The 19,811-nt window shown below is 36.9% G+C and overlaps 1 protein-coding gene across 2 annotated transcripts in view; it reads right to left on the bottom strand.

Annotated features, from left to right (window-relative positions):
- LOC149575351 (Cation efflux family protein) overlaps positions 1-19,811 on the bottom strand; it is a 71,806-nt gene that overhangs the window by 12,553 nt on the left and 39,442 nt on the right. Inside the window, exons 1-3 of one of the 2 annotated variants that reach the window (XM_089815119.1) lie at positions 17,513-18,686; positions 2,325-2,497; positions 771-969 (exon numbers count right to left, since the gene is read on the bottom strand). In XM_089815119.1, the coding sequence (XP_089671245.1) occupies positions 771-969; positions 2,325-2,497; positions 17,513-17,696 (556 nt within the window). In that variant the 5' untranslated portion in view covers positions 17,697-18,686. Of the gene's footprint in view, positions 1-770; positions 970-2,324; positions 2,498-17,512; positions 18,687-19,811 lie in introns of those variants that run through there. The other variant, XM_089815118.1, reaches the window with a different exon arrangement.

The raw sequence follows: 19,811 nt of genomic DNA, 5'->3' as shown, positions 1-19,811 counted from the left end.
TTTATCTTCAAATTCTAGCTAGATCAACAAAGGGGAAGGAAAAGTACTTTTGGATAAGTCTCGAAGTATTTCTAATTTATGTCGCTTTGTATTTACTTGTTAAGGACAATACAATGCTTGCAACACATCTTGTGGTAGAATTTAAAGATTTTTTGACTAGGAAGTGCTCAATAGATCATCACCATGCTTCATATATAGAGAACCAAGCTCCAAAAAAACCATTGGGAAAATATGCTAAAGCAATGGAATCAAAGAAAATTCAATAGAAGAAATGGATACTGCTATAGAATGCAACCACCATGCACCAAATTTGCCCTAGTGAAACCCAACTCATCAGCAAATGTGAGTGGAAACATTATTTTCGTGACATTGATCTCAACGATTATCTATCTAAGTCAAAATATCCTAGGACAATTGACGAACGCATCTTATGGTAGAATTTAAAGAATTTTTTGACTAGGCAGTGCTCAATAGACAACCACCGTGCTTCATATATAGATAACCAATCTCCAAAAAAACCATTGGGAAAATATGTAAAGAAATGGACTCAAAGAAAGTTCAATAGAGGAAATGGATACTGCTATAGAATGCAACCACCATGCACCAAATTTACCCTAGTGAAACCCATCTCATCGGCAAATGTGAGGGGAAACACATGAAACAAAGCTGTATGAAACCTTCTCCAATATCAGAAAATTTAAGCCATCTCAGACCCCATTCTGCATTATGAAATTCAGTTCACACATGTTTAAAAGTTAATAACTACTTACCAAGGGTTGCCATTATTGCAGCAAATATAATAATTCCAACAGGCTGTACACGAAGTTTTCCAATAGGATACTTGTAGATGTTTATGCTCTTCATTGACAAATGTGTAAACCAGAGGATTCCGCCTGCCATGAGATCTAGTAAGGAATCCAATGTTGATGCTGCAATAGCTATGGATCCACTCTTCACTGTTGCATATATCTGCGAATATGAACACATTATCAGTCCCAAATATTTCATTACAATCAAACATTTGTCTTTTTAGATTCTTTCCTATGTAATTTTTTCGTTTACATGATAGAGGCATGAAATAGGTTTTCAATTCATGAAGGTTATACTTACCAGAAAAGATATTCTCAGTTCTCCTTTAGGGAAGGTATATAATAAAACAAATTGAACCATGCACCAAGACACAATTTCGGCGAATGATCTGAACCAAAAAATAATGTCTAAGAGCATCTTGATGAACATAATACTACAAAATTTTCAAGATTTACTCCTTCAGAGCATTTGGAAGCTGGGGCTTGTTTCATTTGCATATGACTTCCACCTGTTTAACTTTAACCTTTTTAATGATATTCTGAAAATTCAAAAACAGATGGAAAGATAAGCAATATCTGCACATGTATGGTAGTGGCATTCTAAAGGTTACATTTTGCTACCCATGATCTTTATTATCCCTAATCCTTTTTATAAATTAATTAATTTAATTATTGCCTTTGTTATTTTTTGAAGGTTGAGAAATGGATATAAATTATCATATATTTTATTTTCTTATAGTTTGGTTTTGGATATTTGTCAAAGCAGTTCAACCATTCCACTCTAAGCCAACGACTACATGATGTACCCTCTTCTTATAAAATACAATGCTCTTCTAGAGATAAAGTTGAAAACTTCTTTCCATTTTTATTTTCACATTTCATGGAATGAATTAATGCAGCAATCAAAAGATTCAAGACTGCTAAATTGATTTCTTTTTATTTCACTTTTATTGCTCCCTTACTTGCAAATCAATAGAAGGAGTGTCTCTACAAAAAATATCTCAAGTATTTATAACACTCAATATAAATTTAAACAACTTCTAAGCTTGAAATTTCCTTGTTAAAACTATAAAAATTTAATAAAGTTCAAAGTTAAGTAAACAACAAAAGAAAGAGACCATAATAGATAAATTTAAACAACCTATATGTTACAACTTTCATAACTTAATGTCTTTTCATTTGAAGTTCAAGTTAAACAACATAAACCAAGTGCACCTTTAATTTATGGACCTATCTAAGGCCTGAATACAAATTTCTTTGTGCAAGTTGAAATTCCTAACAAAGGATAATAAGTAAATGTATCTGGCCAACCCGTAAGAAATATGAAATGACATCAATTATCATAATTAGGAAACTGGAAAAGCAATAATTTGAATTAACTGTTACCCAAAAAATGTAACTCCACAATGTTTCTTTTCCTTATTCAAAATGAAAGTGTTAACACATATTGCAAAACATCTTCTGCACTTTACATATACATAAGCTGATAGTGATAACAACAGTGTGATACTTCACCTTAAAGGCTAACAAAAAGACATTGGCAACATTTGATATATTCACAGCAAATTCATGCTGCGCTTCCTCTTTGAGTTCCTTATCCTCATCAATCTGAATGTCTCCACACAATGAGTCAACCTCCTCAAATGACTTCAAGGTTGCAAATTGTTTCTCATAGTATTCTTTCTCGCCTGTAAAATGTAACATAGAAAAATGCATAAGTCTTTCCATAGGTCTTCTGTACAATGTTGCAAATTGCAAATGAACAACATTGTAATTATATTATTATTATAATTAATAGACTTTGAAGTTTTAAACAATGAATATAACAATTAGCTTTTAGAGACTATTTTATACATAATGAGACATTCATGAATTAATGAGTTAAAATGAATTGAATTTCTAAGAACACAATATGACAAAAAAAGTATATCAGAATTAAGAAAATAACACAAAATGAGCAAAGTAACAGGAATCGGAATCGGATTGGAATTGGCAAGGCTAAATCGAACTGCGAATCAGCCATGAATTGGAATCGAATCGGATATGAATCAGAAAATTTAAAAAACCCTTGAAATTTAGAGATTTTAACAATTTAAAACTTATTTCATGTACCCTTTATTGAATATAACTTAAAAACACTATAACATCATTGAATAGAATCTAACATACATAAACAAGGAACATAACTGATAAATCCATCGCATATGTAAAATAAAGATTTTAGCTTAATTAAATAGAAATCATAGAATCATAAAGAGTCACGATATAGATATATAGAATTATAAATGTTATCAAATCATAAATGTATGTAAGATGAAGATCCATGAAAAATATGTTTTCCTGTAAACCAAATGGAAAGAAAAGTCTATTTGCTCTAGCTCAAGTCTATCTCTCACTTTCCTCTCTTTTTGTCATACTCGACAAATTGAAGGCCTTCTAAACTTATAAGAAAGAGAAATGTCAAAAAAAATCATTACAAAAGTTGTAATTTTTATGTTTTTAAGTTGTCCAATTAGACTGCCCGATTTTTCCGATTCATGCCAAGAAATCATCGATTCGATTCACTAATTCACAAAAAATCACTTAGCTTAAATCGAACCGCCGAATCACATGAATCGCATGAATCACCACGATTCTCATTACTATGGATCATATAAGTACTCAGGATTACAAAAAGACTACCTTAAATTTTGATTTGCACTATCTGAAAAATCCATTCCTTTAACCATTCGAGTAAACTCGAGACCAACTACCACTCTAATGACCTTTTATTTATTAACTGTGAGCCGCTAACACTTATTCGGTTATATGGTAATCTAGTATTAATATACCAAGGCAAATATAAACTCAGAATATATATAGATAGGGACCACATGCTAGCCACACCACTCTTCTATGAACAAGAAAAATAGACTATCCACAAGTACTACCAACTAGAACACAGCAAAGAATAAATCACATGTACACCGCCACGGAACATGCCCCAACTTAAGAACACAAATCCTTCCGCTAAGAGAAAAATCGCTCCCAATGCACAATAAGAGAACATCACTCCATTGAGAGTACGAATCCCTACACAGTGCACTAATGCAAAACGGGAACAAATCCCTTCTCAAGTGTACCATAGGAAAACATCACTCTATGTCCATGAACCACCAATCCAAAAAGTGGTACTGTATAAAGAATAGTGATCCAAAAATATATTTTGATCAAAGCTGAGTATCTAGGTTCCTATCCCACAGAGAAATATTATCCGCTACCCCAATTTGGATCCACATGTATGCTCTGCCCCAACAATTCTATTCAATTTTTTTTGACATAATTGCCAATTCCTTGTGAATGATACATTTCACTACATGCAGGTGCTCTTATTGTTATTCTGTTTTTGTCTTGGTTGATAAATGGTAAGTTGTAAAACCTCCAAATAAAATTTGTTTTAAAATTAATATAGGTGTTTGAAACTGTTTTCTAAATAATGTGATCCTAATTGGATCCATCAAAGACTTACTTTAGTTTATTTTTATGTATAATATGAGGAAATATTCCACAGCCTCGAAGGGAGGGAGAGAAGTCACATACAGAAAGAACATATCACTGTATACTTTTTTATTTTCTGACATATATACATACATATATGTGTGTACGTATGTGTGTACATTTATGTATATATATACATATACATATGTGTGTGTGTGTTTGAAAGCCTCTGATTTAGTTTTTCACCATTGTGGCATCAGAGCAGAGTTGAAGATCCTAGCTGTGAAGCATTAGCTTGGGAAATTCGCTGGAGCCATTAGAGGAGCTGCCGTATTGAAGGGCAAAGCCATTAAATAATGTTGAAAACAATGAGATAGCTGTAGCGTAAAGAATGTCGGTGATGCAGGTAGCTAAATTGAAGAACAATGCATACCAAGAAATAAAGCAAGACTGTAGTATGGGAGACAGCAAGGAAGACTGTTGTAAGGAGACAAGCACCATCCAAGGATAGCGCAGAAAAGTCAAAGGAATTTGCTGCTGAATCCTGTTGCCAAGGCATTGAAATTAAAGATCAGACGAAGTGTAGATTGAAAAGGAGAGAATATGACCACTAATCGTTATAGCAAGGGTTCAGATGTAAACCACAGCAAAATGGAAGAGAATGCCAAAGATAATGGCATATAGATGAGAATAATGAATCGAGGAGTTTGAGAGAGAAATTGCTGAGATGGAATGACTTAGAACATTGATGATACTATTGCAGGAAAGTGAGAGAAATCTAAGATATGGATGGAGAATGAAGAAGCGGGTTATGTGGTCTGTTAAGGAATTGTTTGCAAGCTAAGACACCAGTTGAGTGCTTGGTTGAAGGAAGAACTCAGAGCACCTAAGTTGAGGAAGAAGTTCACTATTGTGAACCAGAACAAGGATCTATAATCGGTGAAGATGAGGATGAAGGCGCTGATGAGATCCAAGAATCTTATGTTTTCAAAACCAAGAGTTTTCTGTCAATATACAGGTCATGCAGATGTAGATGATGGAGACTTGCCTCATGAAGGCAATACTGAGTAAATTCCAATTAATGGAATTGTGGATGAAATTTTTATGCCAGAGGAAAGAGAAAGGAAAGGAAAGGTGGTTTTATAGTCTACGACACTATGCCATAGTTTTTGGGTTTACATATGGTGACAGTGATACGGGACTACCTCGTACTCTTTTTCGAGAGGCGCTTGGCGCTACAAATGAGGCGTACATACCCTACCCCCCAGTGGGATTTGAACTTGTGACCTCTCTTTCAAGAGTACAAGTTCTCCACCACTAGGCCAACTCAAGCTGTACACATCCAGGAAGAAGAAAAACACAAAGGTCACCAGCAAATTATAAAAGAGGAATCAGACATTCAAATAGAGGCAAATGCATTTGGAAGGAAAATGGAATACAAATTTGTAGACTTTGGCGAAAATAAGGAAGCATAGATTCTTAAGATGTTGAGTTATGGAGATTTAATATTAAAAATTTGTTTCATGAACAAATGCAAGTAAAAGTAAGAGTTTGGAAGACGAAGGTCAACTTTTCATAAAACGGGCATGGAGGAGGCAACAAACTGCCTTAAACATTTTTTATAAAATACCTAGTAATGAAGAATGGCAGCTGAATAATGAAATGGCAATGGAGGCCATAAAAGTTTTAAATTTTGAAATAGAGATGCAGTTGAGCAGTATCATAAACATGGACCAGCAAAGGAGTATGCTAGTTACTGAGACTGAGAAGTTATGTATGCTAATGAAGAAATTGCCTAAGAGGAGGCATACAAAGTGAAGAAGACAATCAACAATAGGAATCAATTGATCTCAAGAGAATACATCAGTGGGCCAACTGGAATATTGCAAAGCAAAGAATGGAAACCTGGAAGGTTGAGGAGCAGCAGCATATCAACAACTACAAGAGGTAAAGAGGATAAAGCTAAGAACAAAAGTTGTGGAACATGTTCACGATAGTAAGGCAAGTGGACAATGACAAATAAAAGTTTGGGATCTAGGACGATAATAACTTGAAGTAAATGCACTTGCAATTGCAAAGCAAAGAATGGAAACCTGGAAGGTTGAGCAGCAGCAGCATATCAACAACTACAAGAGGTAAAGAGGATAAAGCTAAGAACAAAAGTTGTGTAACATGTTCACGATTCTAAGGCAAGTGGACAATGACAAATAAAAGTTTGGGATCTAGGAGGATAACAACTTGAAGTAAATGCACTTGCAATTGGAAGATGTGAGACGAGGTACAATAAAAAAAAGCAATTGGAAAACTAGTGGACAGGAGTCCATGGACAAGTTTTTGTTCCATGGGAGTTTGAAGTGGGTCCTCTTATTGTTATTCTGTTTTTGTCTTGGTTGATAAATGGGAAGAAGTAAAACTTCTGAATAATATTTGTTTTAACACTTACAGGTGGTTGAAATTTTGAAACTGTTTTCTAAATAATGGGATCCTAACTGAATACATAGGAGACTTAATTTAGTTTTTTCCATGTATAAAATGAGGCGATATTTCAGCCTCAAAGGGAAGGAGAGAAGTCAAGTACAGAAAGAACATATCAGTGTACTCTCTCTCTCTATATATATATGTTTGAGAGTTTGTGTGGTTGTGGCTTTCACCAACCACCCTACCAAGGGAGAGGACTCTAATTATGCCTAGATTTGTGGAGTTAAATCTTTCTAAAGTTGTATAGAATAATATCATTTTGAAAGCAAGCCAAGAAAAATGGGAGCCACATCTCAACTATGAGAATATCTAATTTAGATGTAGAACCTAATATGAACATGGTTATCTATTAAGATAATGTCTAGTAAGGCAAAACAATGTGCCAAAAAAATCAGATCTAGATGGAAAACCAGACAAAAAGGCTTCACCAAACCAAAAAGAAAAACACAATGAGAAATATGACTAATTAAAAAAGAATAAATGCAATAACCGATAGGCAAAGAAAAGCCCAAGTATCCCAACAAAAGAGTTTCAAAGGTAGGATGACCTTCCAAACATGATTTCATTCAAAATGATGTTGTGGAAAATATATCTACATGAAAGCATCCCAAGTGGAGGATATCTTGGTGGCACCAAGATATCTAAAATCCTGCAATGAAGGTCATCTCTTGGAAAATTAGGGAACTTAATACACCTTCCAAGAAGAATTATTGAAAGGCTCATGGAAAAATACAGGCCACTTTTTTTTCTTTTGCAACAAACCAAAATTGGTTGATCCTTTGATGGCCCTTCTAGATTATGCAAACTCCTTTAGGAAGACAAACAAAGCATCAAGAAAGCTCACTCTAGAATACCTCTAATGTTGCAAAATCCAAGTGATCAAATTAATGAACATAACAAACTTTTCCAAAACGTTACAATAGTCTTGATTTGGACCTTGGTTTTATTAGTGTCTACAAACCACAAAGTAATCAAGAAAAAAAATTCATTTGGCCTCAAGTACAGTCCAGTAGACACACACCTCTTATGAGTATCAAATTAAGTGTATCAGTCTCAAGTCCAATAGACAATCATAAGTATGGTGAACTCTTTTAAGATTTGAGAAAATAAGAATATTTTAATGGTGTAAGAAGTTGGCTCCAAAATTTAGAGGCAAAGTTGATGAATTCAAGGTGATCTAGATACATCTTCTAAATCTATAAGGAAAACTTTATGGAAAGTAGTTCTCTTTAAATCTTGACATGATGGGGTAGTGATAAGCCCAGTTCAACTCGTGCTTTGGAATTGGAAACTAGTTTGAATAAATCGAGGAAGTGTGCAATAGGAATCTATCCAATCTTGTCATTATAATCACAAAGTCGATCTTTATATCATTCGAGGTGAACCAACCTGTCTAGCAATTAACATACTAGAGATTAGAATTGCTAATGAGTTCACCAAATCTCAATCCTTTGAGAGAGTTAAGTTCACCAAATCTTAGAGATTAGAATTGCTAATGAGTCTACTCTTAAGCTATTGCCCTATTGGCTATTATGGTTGCATGCTTATAAAGCGAGTTCAGAGAAAGCACCTTGTTGCAAAAATTAATTGACTATATCAGACATAGCAGCATATTCAGAACTGAGATAGAAATGAATGCCTCGATGGGAGTTGCACTTTGGTTGAGTGACGGATGGAGTCTCTGAGAAGCGTTGGCTGCCGGCTGGGCTAGGGTTTTTCCCCTAGCCTGTTCTTGGTGTTTGATCTTTACAATTTTTCTGTTCTGTTTGGATTGTTAGCTACTGGACATAATTTGTTTCGGTGTTTTTGGAGATCTTCTGCAGTCAATTTTGGATTGGGGGTTTTATTGTTTGCATGGCAGGGCCTGGGATTTTTTCTCCGTTGGTGAGAACAGATGGTTCTTCTCCAACTATGCATGCAATGCGATCTGAATCGTTTTATTCAGGGGAGAGCTCCAAGCTGAAAAAAGTTAATGGTTGTCTTCCGCGTAGCCATGATCGCCCTGTTCTGGTTATTCCTCCAACGGCTGTAATGGAGGACATTGATTATTGGACCAAGCATGCTTTGATATGCAAATTTCTTGGAATCCGGATTTCCCTATCCGCTCTTGAGGCATGGATCCGCCGCTCTTGGCAGGTGGAAGGCGATATGGAGATTATGTTGGCAGGGAATAGTTATTTTTTTGTTGTATTCTCTTGCATGTCTGATCGTGATCGTGTTTTTGAAGGAGGCCCTTATTTCTACAACAATGTGGGGTTATTTGTCAAACCTTGGCATTCAGGTTTTAATTCTGCTGAGGATCTCCCTTCAACAGTGCCAGTTTGGGTTCGCTTGCCTCGTCTTCCCTTGGAATTTTGGCGTGAAGACATCCTTCGACAAATTGCTGCTTTGTTGGGGAAGCCAGCTGCGGTCGCACATCAAACCCTCGATAAAAAGGTTATTTCTTTTGCTAGAATTTGTGTTGAAATTAATTTGATTAACCCATTACCAGATTCTTTGGAAATTTGTCTGGGGGATTCTTCTTGGGTGCAGCAGCTAGATTATGAATCCCTCCCTTTCCGTTGCTGGATTTGTCATGAGTATGGTCATTTACTGCGGCAGTGCCCCCGTAACTCGAGTTTCAAAGGAGTGGATCGGTCTACAGCTGGAAATGCTGGTGGTTTGGCAAATACTACAGGGAAAGGACAATCTCAAATGGTTAATACTACCAAGGGGATGAATCCACAAGATGCTACAGGTAAGGGTAAGGCTCCAATGCAGGATAAGGATGGATTTACCCCTGTTCGTCCTCGAGCTAAGGGACGTGGTCAAAAGAGGCCTTTGAAAGAAAGATTATCTGATTCAGGTTTTAATCGTTTTGAGGTGCTGGATAGTATGGTTCTAGAGAAGGGTATTCCTCCTCCTATCTCTTCTGATCCAGCTTGCCCAGATGAGAGATCTGTTCCTAATGATGCTTGTGGGGCATCTCAAGTTGTAGTATATCAGAATTGTGAGGTTCCTGTAGCTCCTGTGACAGCGGCTCTGGTGACTCCTACAGTGTTGGAAGATGATGATGTTGTTTTGGCTGACTTGGTTAAGGGTGTGCTACCATCAGGTAAGGGCAAGGGATCTCCTCTCCCCTTGGGGTTGCTGCCTCGACCCTTTAAGCGGGCTTCTTCTTCTCCCCCTCTAAGGAGTGGGCGCAAAACAGACCAAGAGAAGATTAAACTCACAGGAGATATATTGATTGAGTCTGGTTCAGTGAAACCTTTGGATTCTCATTTTCCTAAATCTACCCAATGATGATTATTCTCTCATGGAATGTAAGGGGGTTGAATAGCATCCCTAGACAAAAGGCTATTCATAACTTGGTGGTTGATCATAGTCCTGATGTTTTTTGTATCCAAGAGACTAAGCTCTCTGTGGAGTCTATGGTCCAACATGCCTCTAGTATTTGGTCTCGTGGCCAATGCCAGTGTGTTGGGGCAACAGGCAGTGCTGGTGGTTTAGCTATATTTTGGGATCCTCAAAAAATTTCTCCTCTTGGCTGGATGTCTTCTCGCTCAGCTCTCTCTATGGTAGCTTCTGCTCTAGACTCAGGAGAGGTAATCATGGTTACTAATGTGTATGCACCTGTTGATCTTGTGGGAAAGGAGGAACTTTGGGAACATATTCAATATGTTAGAAATTATCATCCTTATCATCCTTGGGTGTTAGCAGGGGACTTCAATTCAGTTTTAAGTCTGGAAGAGAAGCATGGTGGTTTGGCTAGATTGGGGCCTTCTTCTGCTCTTCTTCGGCAACACATATCTCTTTTGCATCTCTCTGATGTTAAGCCTTCTAATGGCCTCTATACCTGGAATAATTGCAGGACTGGTGCTGCTGCTATCTCAAAACGCCTGGATAGATTTCTTGTTTCTTGCTTTTGGCTTAGTGGCACCCTTACTATCTCTTCAGAAATCCTTGATTGGAGGGGTTCAGATCATTGGCCAATCAAATTTTCCGCTATAGGGGCTTATGTTCTGAAGCATCCTCCTTTTAAGTTCCAGTTGATGTGGCTTCGTGACTCCTCTCTTCATGATTTTGTTTTTTGTTGGTGGAAAGATGGTGCCCCTGCATATGGTACTGCAATGTTCTCATTTTCTAAAAGGCTTCAATATGTTAAAAGGCAGCTCAAGATATGGAATAGGGAATGCTTCGAGAATCTTCACTTTATGAAGAGGCTTGCTCAAGAAAATCTTGATGTCATCACAAGGGAGATTAGAGATCGAGGTTTCTCGGAGGATCTTGGCCAGGCTGAATCCCTTGCTTCTAGAGCTCTAGAAGAATGGGAACTTCGAGAGGAAATTTTTTGGAAGCAAAAGGCTCGAGTTGATTGGCTCCAGGAAGGTGATCGGAACACTGCCTTTTTCCATAAAACAGTGCAATCTCGCCGGAATCAGAGCACTAACTCTTCTTTGGTTAATTCTCAAGTTATCCAACTGAATTCCTTGCCAGCTTTGTTCCAGGAGGCTATTTCGTACTTCTCTACCCTCTTCTCTGAGGACTCTCCTCCTGCTGATAATGAAGAAAATATTATTTTGTCCTGTATTCCTTCCCTTATCACTCAGGAAATGAATGATTATCTCATGCGTCCTATCTCTTTGGAAGAGCTGGAGGCGGTGGTCTTTGGCATGCCTAAGGGGAAGGCTCCTGGTCCTGATGGTTTTCCAGTTGAATTCTTTCAGGAATTTTGGGACATCATTAATCATGATTTGTTGGAGGTGGTTAAAGAATCCTATGCTAGCAAGCAGATGCTTCGAGCTTTGAACTCTACATTCTTGACTCTTATTCCTAAGAGAGAGGGTGCTAATCAATTGGAGTTTTTTAGACCAATTGCCTTATGTAATGTGGTCTACAAAGTTATTACTAAGCTGATTGCTGAGAGACTGAAAAGGTGGCTTCCCATTATTATCTCAGAAGAACAAGGTGGTTTTGTTGCTGGAAGACAAATTTTGGATGGGGTGGTTATTGCTACTGAGGCTATTCACTCTATGGCTACTTCAAGGGAGAGAGCCATGTTTGTTAAGCTGGATATGGCTAAGGCCTACGATAGAGTTAAATGGAGCTTCCTAAGGAGTATTCTTCTTTCTTTTGGATTTAGCTCTGACTGGGTGAGTTGGATTATGAGTTGCGTTACTTCTGCCTCTTTTTCTATTCTTATTAATGGTCAACCTTCACAACTATTTGGTGCTTCTAGAGGCCTCCGTCAGGGTGACCCTCTCTCCCCATATCTATTCATCATCATGGTTGAAGGCTTGGGCAGATTCATTAAGCATCAGGTGTCCCAGAATTCTATTCAAGGCTGGCGGTGGGGTAATGGCTTACCTTCTCTTTCCCATCTTCAATTTGTTGATGATTCTGCTCTTGCCGGTCTTGCTAGGATCAAGGAAGCTGAAGCCTTTCGACATGCTTTGGACGTTTATTTGGCAGCTTCAAGCCAGAAAGTTAATGAGCACAAATCTTTCATTTACTTTTTTAACACTCCTGATTCTATTCAGCACAGGATTGTTGGTATCCTACGGTTTCAGATAGGTTCACTTCCTCTGACTTATCTTGGCATTCCTATTGCTGTTTCCAGGCAGCAACGTCTCTTCTGGCAAAATTTGATTACCAAGCTTCAGGATAAGGTAAATCATTGGACTCATAGATGGCTTTCTACTGCTGCCCGGGTTACTCTTCTTCAAGCTGTTATCCAAGCTCTTCCTACTTATAGAAGCATGGTTCATGCTGCACCTATTTACTTTCTCAAGGAGTTCGATGCTCTTTCTCGACAATTCCTTTGGAGTGGTAATTTGCGTAGTACTAAATGGAGCTTGGTTAATTGGGCAACTGTTTGTAGGCCTAAAAAGGAGGGTGGTCTTGGTCTTCGTTCTGCTCTATTGAGTAGACAAGCTTTGGCTGCTAAACTTTATTGGCGATGGTGCTCTGGACAGCATCAACTTTGGGCTCGTATTATCACTCATAAATATTTTCATGGTGCTGATCCTTGCTCTGTTTCTGCACTTCCTCTTGAAGGTCGTGGCTCAATGGTTTGGCATACTTTGAAGACAGGTGCGATGTTGGTGAAGAGGGGTCTGTTCTGGATATGTAAAGGAGGTTCTCAGGCTTTGTTTTGGTCTGATGCTTGGGATGGATTCCCTTCCATTTTATCCATATACCCTCATCTTCAGCCCCTTTGTGACTCTTTTCTTGCCGCTGGATGGGATAAAGTCGCTCATTACAAGACTCCTTATCAATTGGGACCTGTTGTTGGTTATAGATGGAAGCATTCCTCTGATTGGCCTCCTGGAGGTACAGACATGGATCGTCAGGAGCTTTCTCAAATTCTGGCCTCTAGAGAGTGTTCCTCTTTGCTTGGTCCAGATGTATTGGCTTGGGGCGGTAACTTGTCTGGTAAATATCATGTCTCTGCTGGGTATCAGGAGATAACTAGACAATTATTTGGGGATGCTGAGGTCCCTTGGTGGAAGCAAGTCTGGAATAAAGTTTCTTGGTCCAAGTGCAATTTTTTCATGTGGCTAGTGGCTCACAACCGTTGTCTTACCTGGGATAATCTTTGTAAACGTGGATTTCAGGGCCCCTCTTATTGTGTTTTGTGTGGTAATGGAGAGGAGTCTGTCTCCCATCTGTTCTTCCATTGCTCCTATTCTACTCAGATATGGCACCTTTGGTGGAGCGCTTGGGGTTGCTCTTGTCGGCATGCTTCCTCTTTGCCTGAGTTCTGGGCTCGCTTGGGTAGTGCTCCCTCCAAGTCTTCTTCTCTCCATGTTGCTTGGATTGCTGGCCCATCTTTCATGCTTTGGCATATCTAGTTGGAGAGGAATCGTTGCATATTGCAAGATGTTCAGCTTGGTGTTTTGCATCTTTGGTGGAAAATATCACATTCTCTCCAGGAAACTATTCTTGTGAAGTGTGAGCTTGATGGGGGTATGGATCCGGTTGATCTTGCTATCTGTAATCGCCTCAATTTTCATCTGCAGGATGGGGTTGCGGCTCATAGGTTTCCTTCTATGTCCAGGCAGCTTCACCATCAGAGGAAGGGTTGGGTTAACCGAGATGGGCACTGGACTCCTCCTCCCTGTGGAGTTCTGAAAATTAACACTGATGGTTCTTCTCGTGGGAATCCTGGTCCGGCTGGTATTGGCGGAGTGGCTCGTTGTAGTTCTGGGAATGTTAAATTTTTCTTCTCAATTCATAAGGGTGATTATACTAACAATCTCATGGAAGCTCAGGCTATTTTATATGCTGTGGAACAGTGTTGCTTGTGGGGATGGAGTAAGATTATTTGAGTCTAATTCCCAGGTGGTGGTGAACATGCTTTCTTCGCAAGAGCTTGAGGATGTTAGTTGGCAGCTGGCCACTGTTGTTAAGCAGATTCTTTTCTTCTCTTCCTCTTTTCAGTTCATTAGGTTCAAGTATATTCCGCGAGAATGGAATAGACTTGCTGATTGTTTAGCCAAATGGGCTTCTAGTCATGATCCGGGTTGGAATGTTAGGGATAGGGGGCAACTGTCCTTTGAGATGGTGCAAGAATTTGATGATCTTGTTGCTCAGGATCGAGCTCCTTGTTGAGCTCTCCTTGTTGTATTCCTTTCTGTCTTAATAAATTTTTACCCCTCTTTTTGCAGCATATTCAGAACTGCACAAGCATATGGGCATATTAGACACAGCAAATTGCAAAAAGCAAAAAGTGGAATCGATTACATGAATTAAAGGATTACATAAAAGATAGCAATTCAATTGCTATAAGTAATTATAAAACCATATCATAGCATATATCTCATTGCCAAATCAGAAAAAGCTATTGAACGTCAAGATCGTCTTGCATACTCAAATCAGTCATATCAGATATAGCAGAGATCATCTTATTACATTAGGTGCAAATAAGATCAATTCATCTAGCACAATTCAATATACATACCCTCCCCAATAATCAATCCCTTACAATAATCTGTTTGGGGGCCCTTATGCAATCCTAAAATTTTACTATAATTTTATGGGCCCCCCTAGCCCCCCTAGCCTTAAATTTTATGGCCTATAATTTTATGGGGGCTAGCCCTAGCCCTAGAATTTTTAGGATCTGATTGCCCAATCAGAGGTAGCAGTGATATTGATATTAGTCATATATCATGACTGACTATCCTACAAGTGATGTGACATATATATTGATTTTGAAATTATATTATCAATATCTGTATCTTATCAATTATATAAGTTTATAAGTGGTAGCTTAATTTGCAATTCGTAGCAAGAAATTAGAATAGTGAATAGTGAATTCAACGTGTGTATCCCAAATCCACAAGTTATCCTAAAAGGGGACATTACATATACCTTGCTTTTTTTCCTCTATCCTCTTAAATGGAAGCATACTTCCTAAGAGATCTATCACAAGCCTTCACAGAGGCATCCGTTCAAAAGGTGAGCCAAGAGAAATTAAAGATCCACTTCCTAAATAGAAAAGGAGAAGCAATTTCCGCTCAATAGTATCTTGTCTCCTTTGATAGAGTCGTATTCTATGGTTCCCTTTGTTCTCTAAAAAGAATAAAACGGAGCTTTGGGCCCCTCTTATAGAGAAGTTCAAAAGTAAGTTGGTATGCAATGAGTCTAGTTTGCAGTGAGGATCATAACAATACTTTCAAAAGTATTTTTTGACACCTAGGTTTTACCCAAACTTCTTGGAGAGCACTTATATTTTTAGGAAGTCACCAAATTGGCACCAATCTTCATTCTACTGCTTCGTTTTCACCCAGACATAATCAAAATTGGAATCCAATGTCACTCTAGTGATTTTTTAATCTTGGGTGAGTTATTACGCTATTATTCAATTAATTCACTTAAGTTGTCTAATGTTAGGAATTCTTAAAACAACAACTTAGTATAATAGCTCGTTGGAAAGGATATTAAGTGTTTTAGATGTTTGACACATAGGTAAGGGATCCGCACAGGAAATCTTGGACTCTAAAAAGGTATTCAATGCCATAATGTGGTTTTGACCTATTTAATATTTAAACATTCCATATAACTTTGTGGCCAACTTGGCTCCTGCAAACATTGATCTCTGAAGAACGGATTGAATTATTTAATTTATGTATAAATGCAAAGAATCTAGGACAATTTTGATATCTTACTTTAAAAATCTGGAACAATTTCTACGATGTATCCCTAATTTCTTATCATTCTTTGAGTGTACCACTTTATGTGAGTACTGAGGTGCAGCAATTAGACATCCAATGATTTAGAATGCCAGCATAGAGCTAAAAAGGTAACTGCTTATAACCAGATATCGAAATTTTTATCATTGTTGATCTATGAGTACACAAAAATACAAGCACCAACATATGAGCATAAAAGAGACCCCCATATAAATTCTGTTGGCGCACTAGCAAATACTTTTAATGCGTTGTTCAACTAGGATTCCAGACAAAAGAAAAGAACACATATCGTGGGCATGAGAATAATAACATTAGGGTGCCTACCAGTTAGTATCACCAAACCCTGTGAGAAGGTAATACAGCTATAGTGTTTTGATTCTTTTTCTAAGATTCGAGAACTCTTGAATGGCCTATTCATAATGTCTTCAACATGAAGATTAATCCCAGAACCTTAACACACAAACAGTAGACAAAGAAATAAGAATTTGATTTTTGTCCAAGCTGGTAAGGCTCGGGGTACAAATGAACCATGCTGATAACAAATTTTAAAAGATCAACTCTAGAAAAATACCGTAACAGCCTACGCTTATCAGTCATTGGAAGCCAAACAATTCCAAGGATTGCACAGAGAAATTCCGAGCCCTGCGGCCAGCACAGCAATACAAGTGCGGAAATATTACCTCAATTACCCGACAAAGTTTGGGCAAAATCTTAAAGAACGATTTCTTTGTGCGCTTACAAATATAACATATCTACAATTTACCGCTCTAAGTACTTTTCTACGCACTTTCAAAGAACGCAGCCCCGGATACAAAACCAACCTATCATAGATGGGGTCAGAATCGGAGAATCCGTTAGCCTTTCAGAGAGTCCCATAACCTTGTCAACCACCATAACATCAGAGACTTCAAGACCCTTTTCAACCACCATGATATCAGAGATTCCAAGAACCTTTTCAACCACCAGTACAGGACTTAAATGATTCAATTATCATGAGAGAAAAATCGCATTAGCTTGGCCCTGTTTAATATATACGAGGGCTATCTTATATCCATAAATAGAATGAAAAACCGCGTGTTCACACATGTAACCTAGCATCCCATTCGATCAAGCATATTAGGCTGGAAACAATCTCATAAAGAAATTAAGTTGGCCTAAAAGTTGCAAGTCATTTCATCTCATCCATATTTTTCAAAAATAAACTTGTACATTTTTATCACTTCTAAATAAGAAAGCGTTGCAGAGTATGACTCCTTGTCCAGGATTTATTTCCACTAATCAAACGTTCTTGATATATTATATAAACAATCTTATTCAGATATCAATACAATTTCTTAAGCAACAATTTCTGCATACAACTTGTTTACGTTTCATCTCATCCATATATTCCAAGAATACGCTTGTAAATTTAAGTAACTCAAAAACCAGATAGCAACGTAGAGTATGACCCCTTGAGTGGCATTTCTCTACATCATTTAAATTCCACAACTCCGGGTTTCAATATTGTAAACATTGTACATATATATATACACAAATTCAACAAATAGAAAAGCATTCAGAGACTCGTACACTTACCTTTAGTTTTTTCTTTCAAGGAAGGAGTGTTTACTGCATCGTAATTCGATTTAGAGGAGACAGGAAGCTTTTCGAAGAGATAATCTCGAGCAGCGGAAAACAAATCTATGCCTCCCTCCTCGACCGCCTCTATCTTTATTTTGGTTTCTTGTAGAAGAGGAGCGCTAGCCCAGATTTCCCCCATTTCTCTTGCCACACTCGAACAAAAAATAAAGCAAGGATGTCTAAATCTTACTATCTCAGCAAATTTATATCAACCCGCGTATATTGCAGCAATGTTGAATATTGCGCTAAATTTAGTTACACGGGAGATGTGCCATTGGACTTGTTTCCCGGAAGGTGATGCCCCCATGCCCGTTAAATACAGCACACACACCGACCACGGTTCCACAACCAAATGAAGCGCACCGGTCAATGCCCATGCCCAGGTCACATGGAAAGACCACCCAGCAATGATCAAGGCCCCCTGTCATGTGACCCGGGTCTTCATGCTGCAGGCCGGCCTTGCACCAACGTCTATTATCGGGCAATGCAGGAGCAGCAGGTCAGGCTGACTGCTCCCAGATACCTCTTTGTACTGTTCTATTGACAATCTTCTTCAGAACTAAATATTATCAGATGCTAATTACGTTTAATGAAGTTGCGTAAAACATCTGCCACTTGGATTTGGCACAGCAAATGGAATCTCTCGTAACGGATTCCCCGTAGACCACCATTCTAATTGTACGGATTATTCCTCTAAATGATCACAACCATCTCAAAAATATTCAAAGTAGTCAATTGTTTTAGGTATTTGACGATGGATCAATTTTTAATTCTGTTTTATTTTAACATTTAACAGTATCCTAATTATGACCATTATGCTATATGAAGACAAAAGATTCCTATGGGCAAACGTAGACACACACAGACAAAACGACATGGAAACCGCCTTACAAGATCATAAATAGAATGGAAAATTCTCTTTAGAAACAAGACAAAAATAAGTATAGTTTTACTAGTACTTGCATTTGCATTTATTACAACTTATTCTCAGTTTTTGATGTATTTACCAGTACTTCCCTTTGCATTTATAGGAGGTCATCGGTCGATAATAATTTTCTTTTGTGTGGGGCGGCTGTTGTTTCCAATTTGGAAAATGAGGTTTGAAATAAGGGGCTGAAAACAGGCAGGCGCTTATTCAGGAAAGCTCACTTGTCTTTATCTTATTTTTTTATCGATTTTTATATACTTTTATAAGAAATATTATTAAAATTTACTTTTAAAAAATATTTAGAAGGACTTTAAAAACAAGGTTGTATATCAAGGAAGTTATGCAAAAAGAGACGTGTTCAAACTTTAGAAAAGGATATGAAAATTTAAAATAAAGTGAAGACATGATTTTTTTAATATGTATTATTTATTTATAAATTTTAAAAATATTAGAAAAGATTTTTTTTAATTGTATATTATAAATTATACTATAATATTATTATATCAATAAAAATATTTAAAAAGTGTTAAACATATCATTTATTATTTTTATATTATATTTAGTTGTTTGAAAAATTATATAATTAATTATTTTAAATAAAAGAAATCAATTAAATTATAACATAAATATAAAAATTAAAATTTTAATTGTGAAATAAAATATTCTTAATTTTTTAATTAAACTTGAATTATAGAAAAACTATTTGACATCAACAAAATATATATTATACTATTATAAAACAAATTAGCAACCGGATCAATTGACTCAAGGTCAAGGTGAACATATAGATCAACTGGATCAACGGCTGCTACTGGAGCATCTACTGGATCTAGTTATGTTGGTGCTATAGGTGGTTCTACAACTGGAATTTTTTAATTAAATGTAAATCATATGGGAAAAATTATTTATATAACTATGTATTACTTTACTTGTTATAAACAAATTTTAATGGGTCGTTTCAAAATAGAGAAAAAGAATTTGTATGTAAATTTTATTTAATTAAACTAAATATTCTTACAATAAGGAAAATATATAGTATTTGATTGGTTGAAATTAATTAGTTTATTCACTAGTCAAAAATCTCCTACTTCTTTTGGAGTTGCATATTAGAAACATTCACTCTACTTGTTAATCATGTCAATTTTTTAAATTCTTGTAATTAATTTTTTTCAAAATCATGGAACCTTCAATACAAGAGCTTTGCAAGCTAGAGTCTAGCCTCATGCAATATATGGAAGTAAAAAATAAAAATAAAAATAAATCTAGAGTGAGAAGAATTAAATATATATAGAGAATTTTGAAAAAAATATTATCAATTTTTTAAAT

Source organism: Cupressus sempervirens, chromosome 2 (genome assembly GCF_028749045.1).
Source record: "Cupressus sempervirens isolate cs-2001-9-10 chromosome 2, ASM2874904v1, whole genome shotgun sequence".
NCBI classification, from domain to species: Eukaryota; Viridiplantae; Streptophyta; class Pinopsida; order Cupressales; family Cupressaceae; genus Cupressus; species Cupressus sempervirens.
This window is presented reverse-complemented; position numbering and strand designations above follow the sequence as displayed.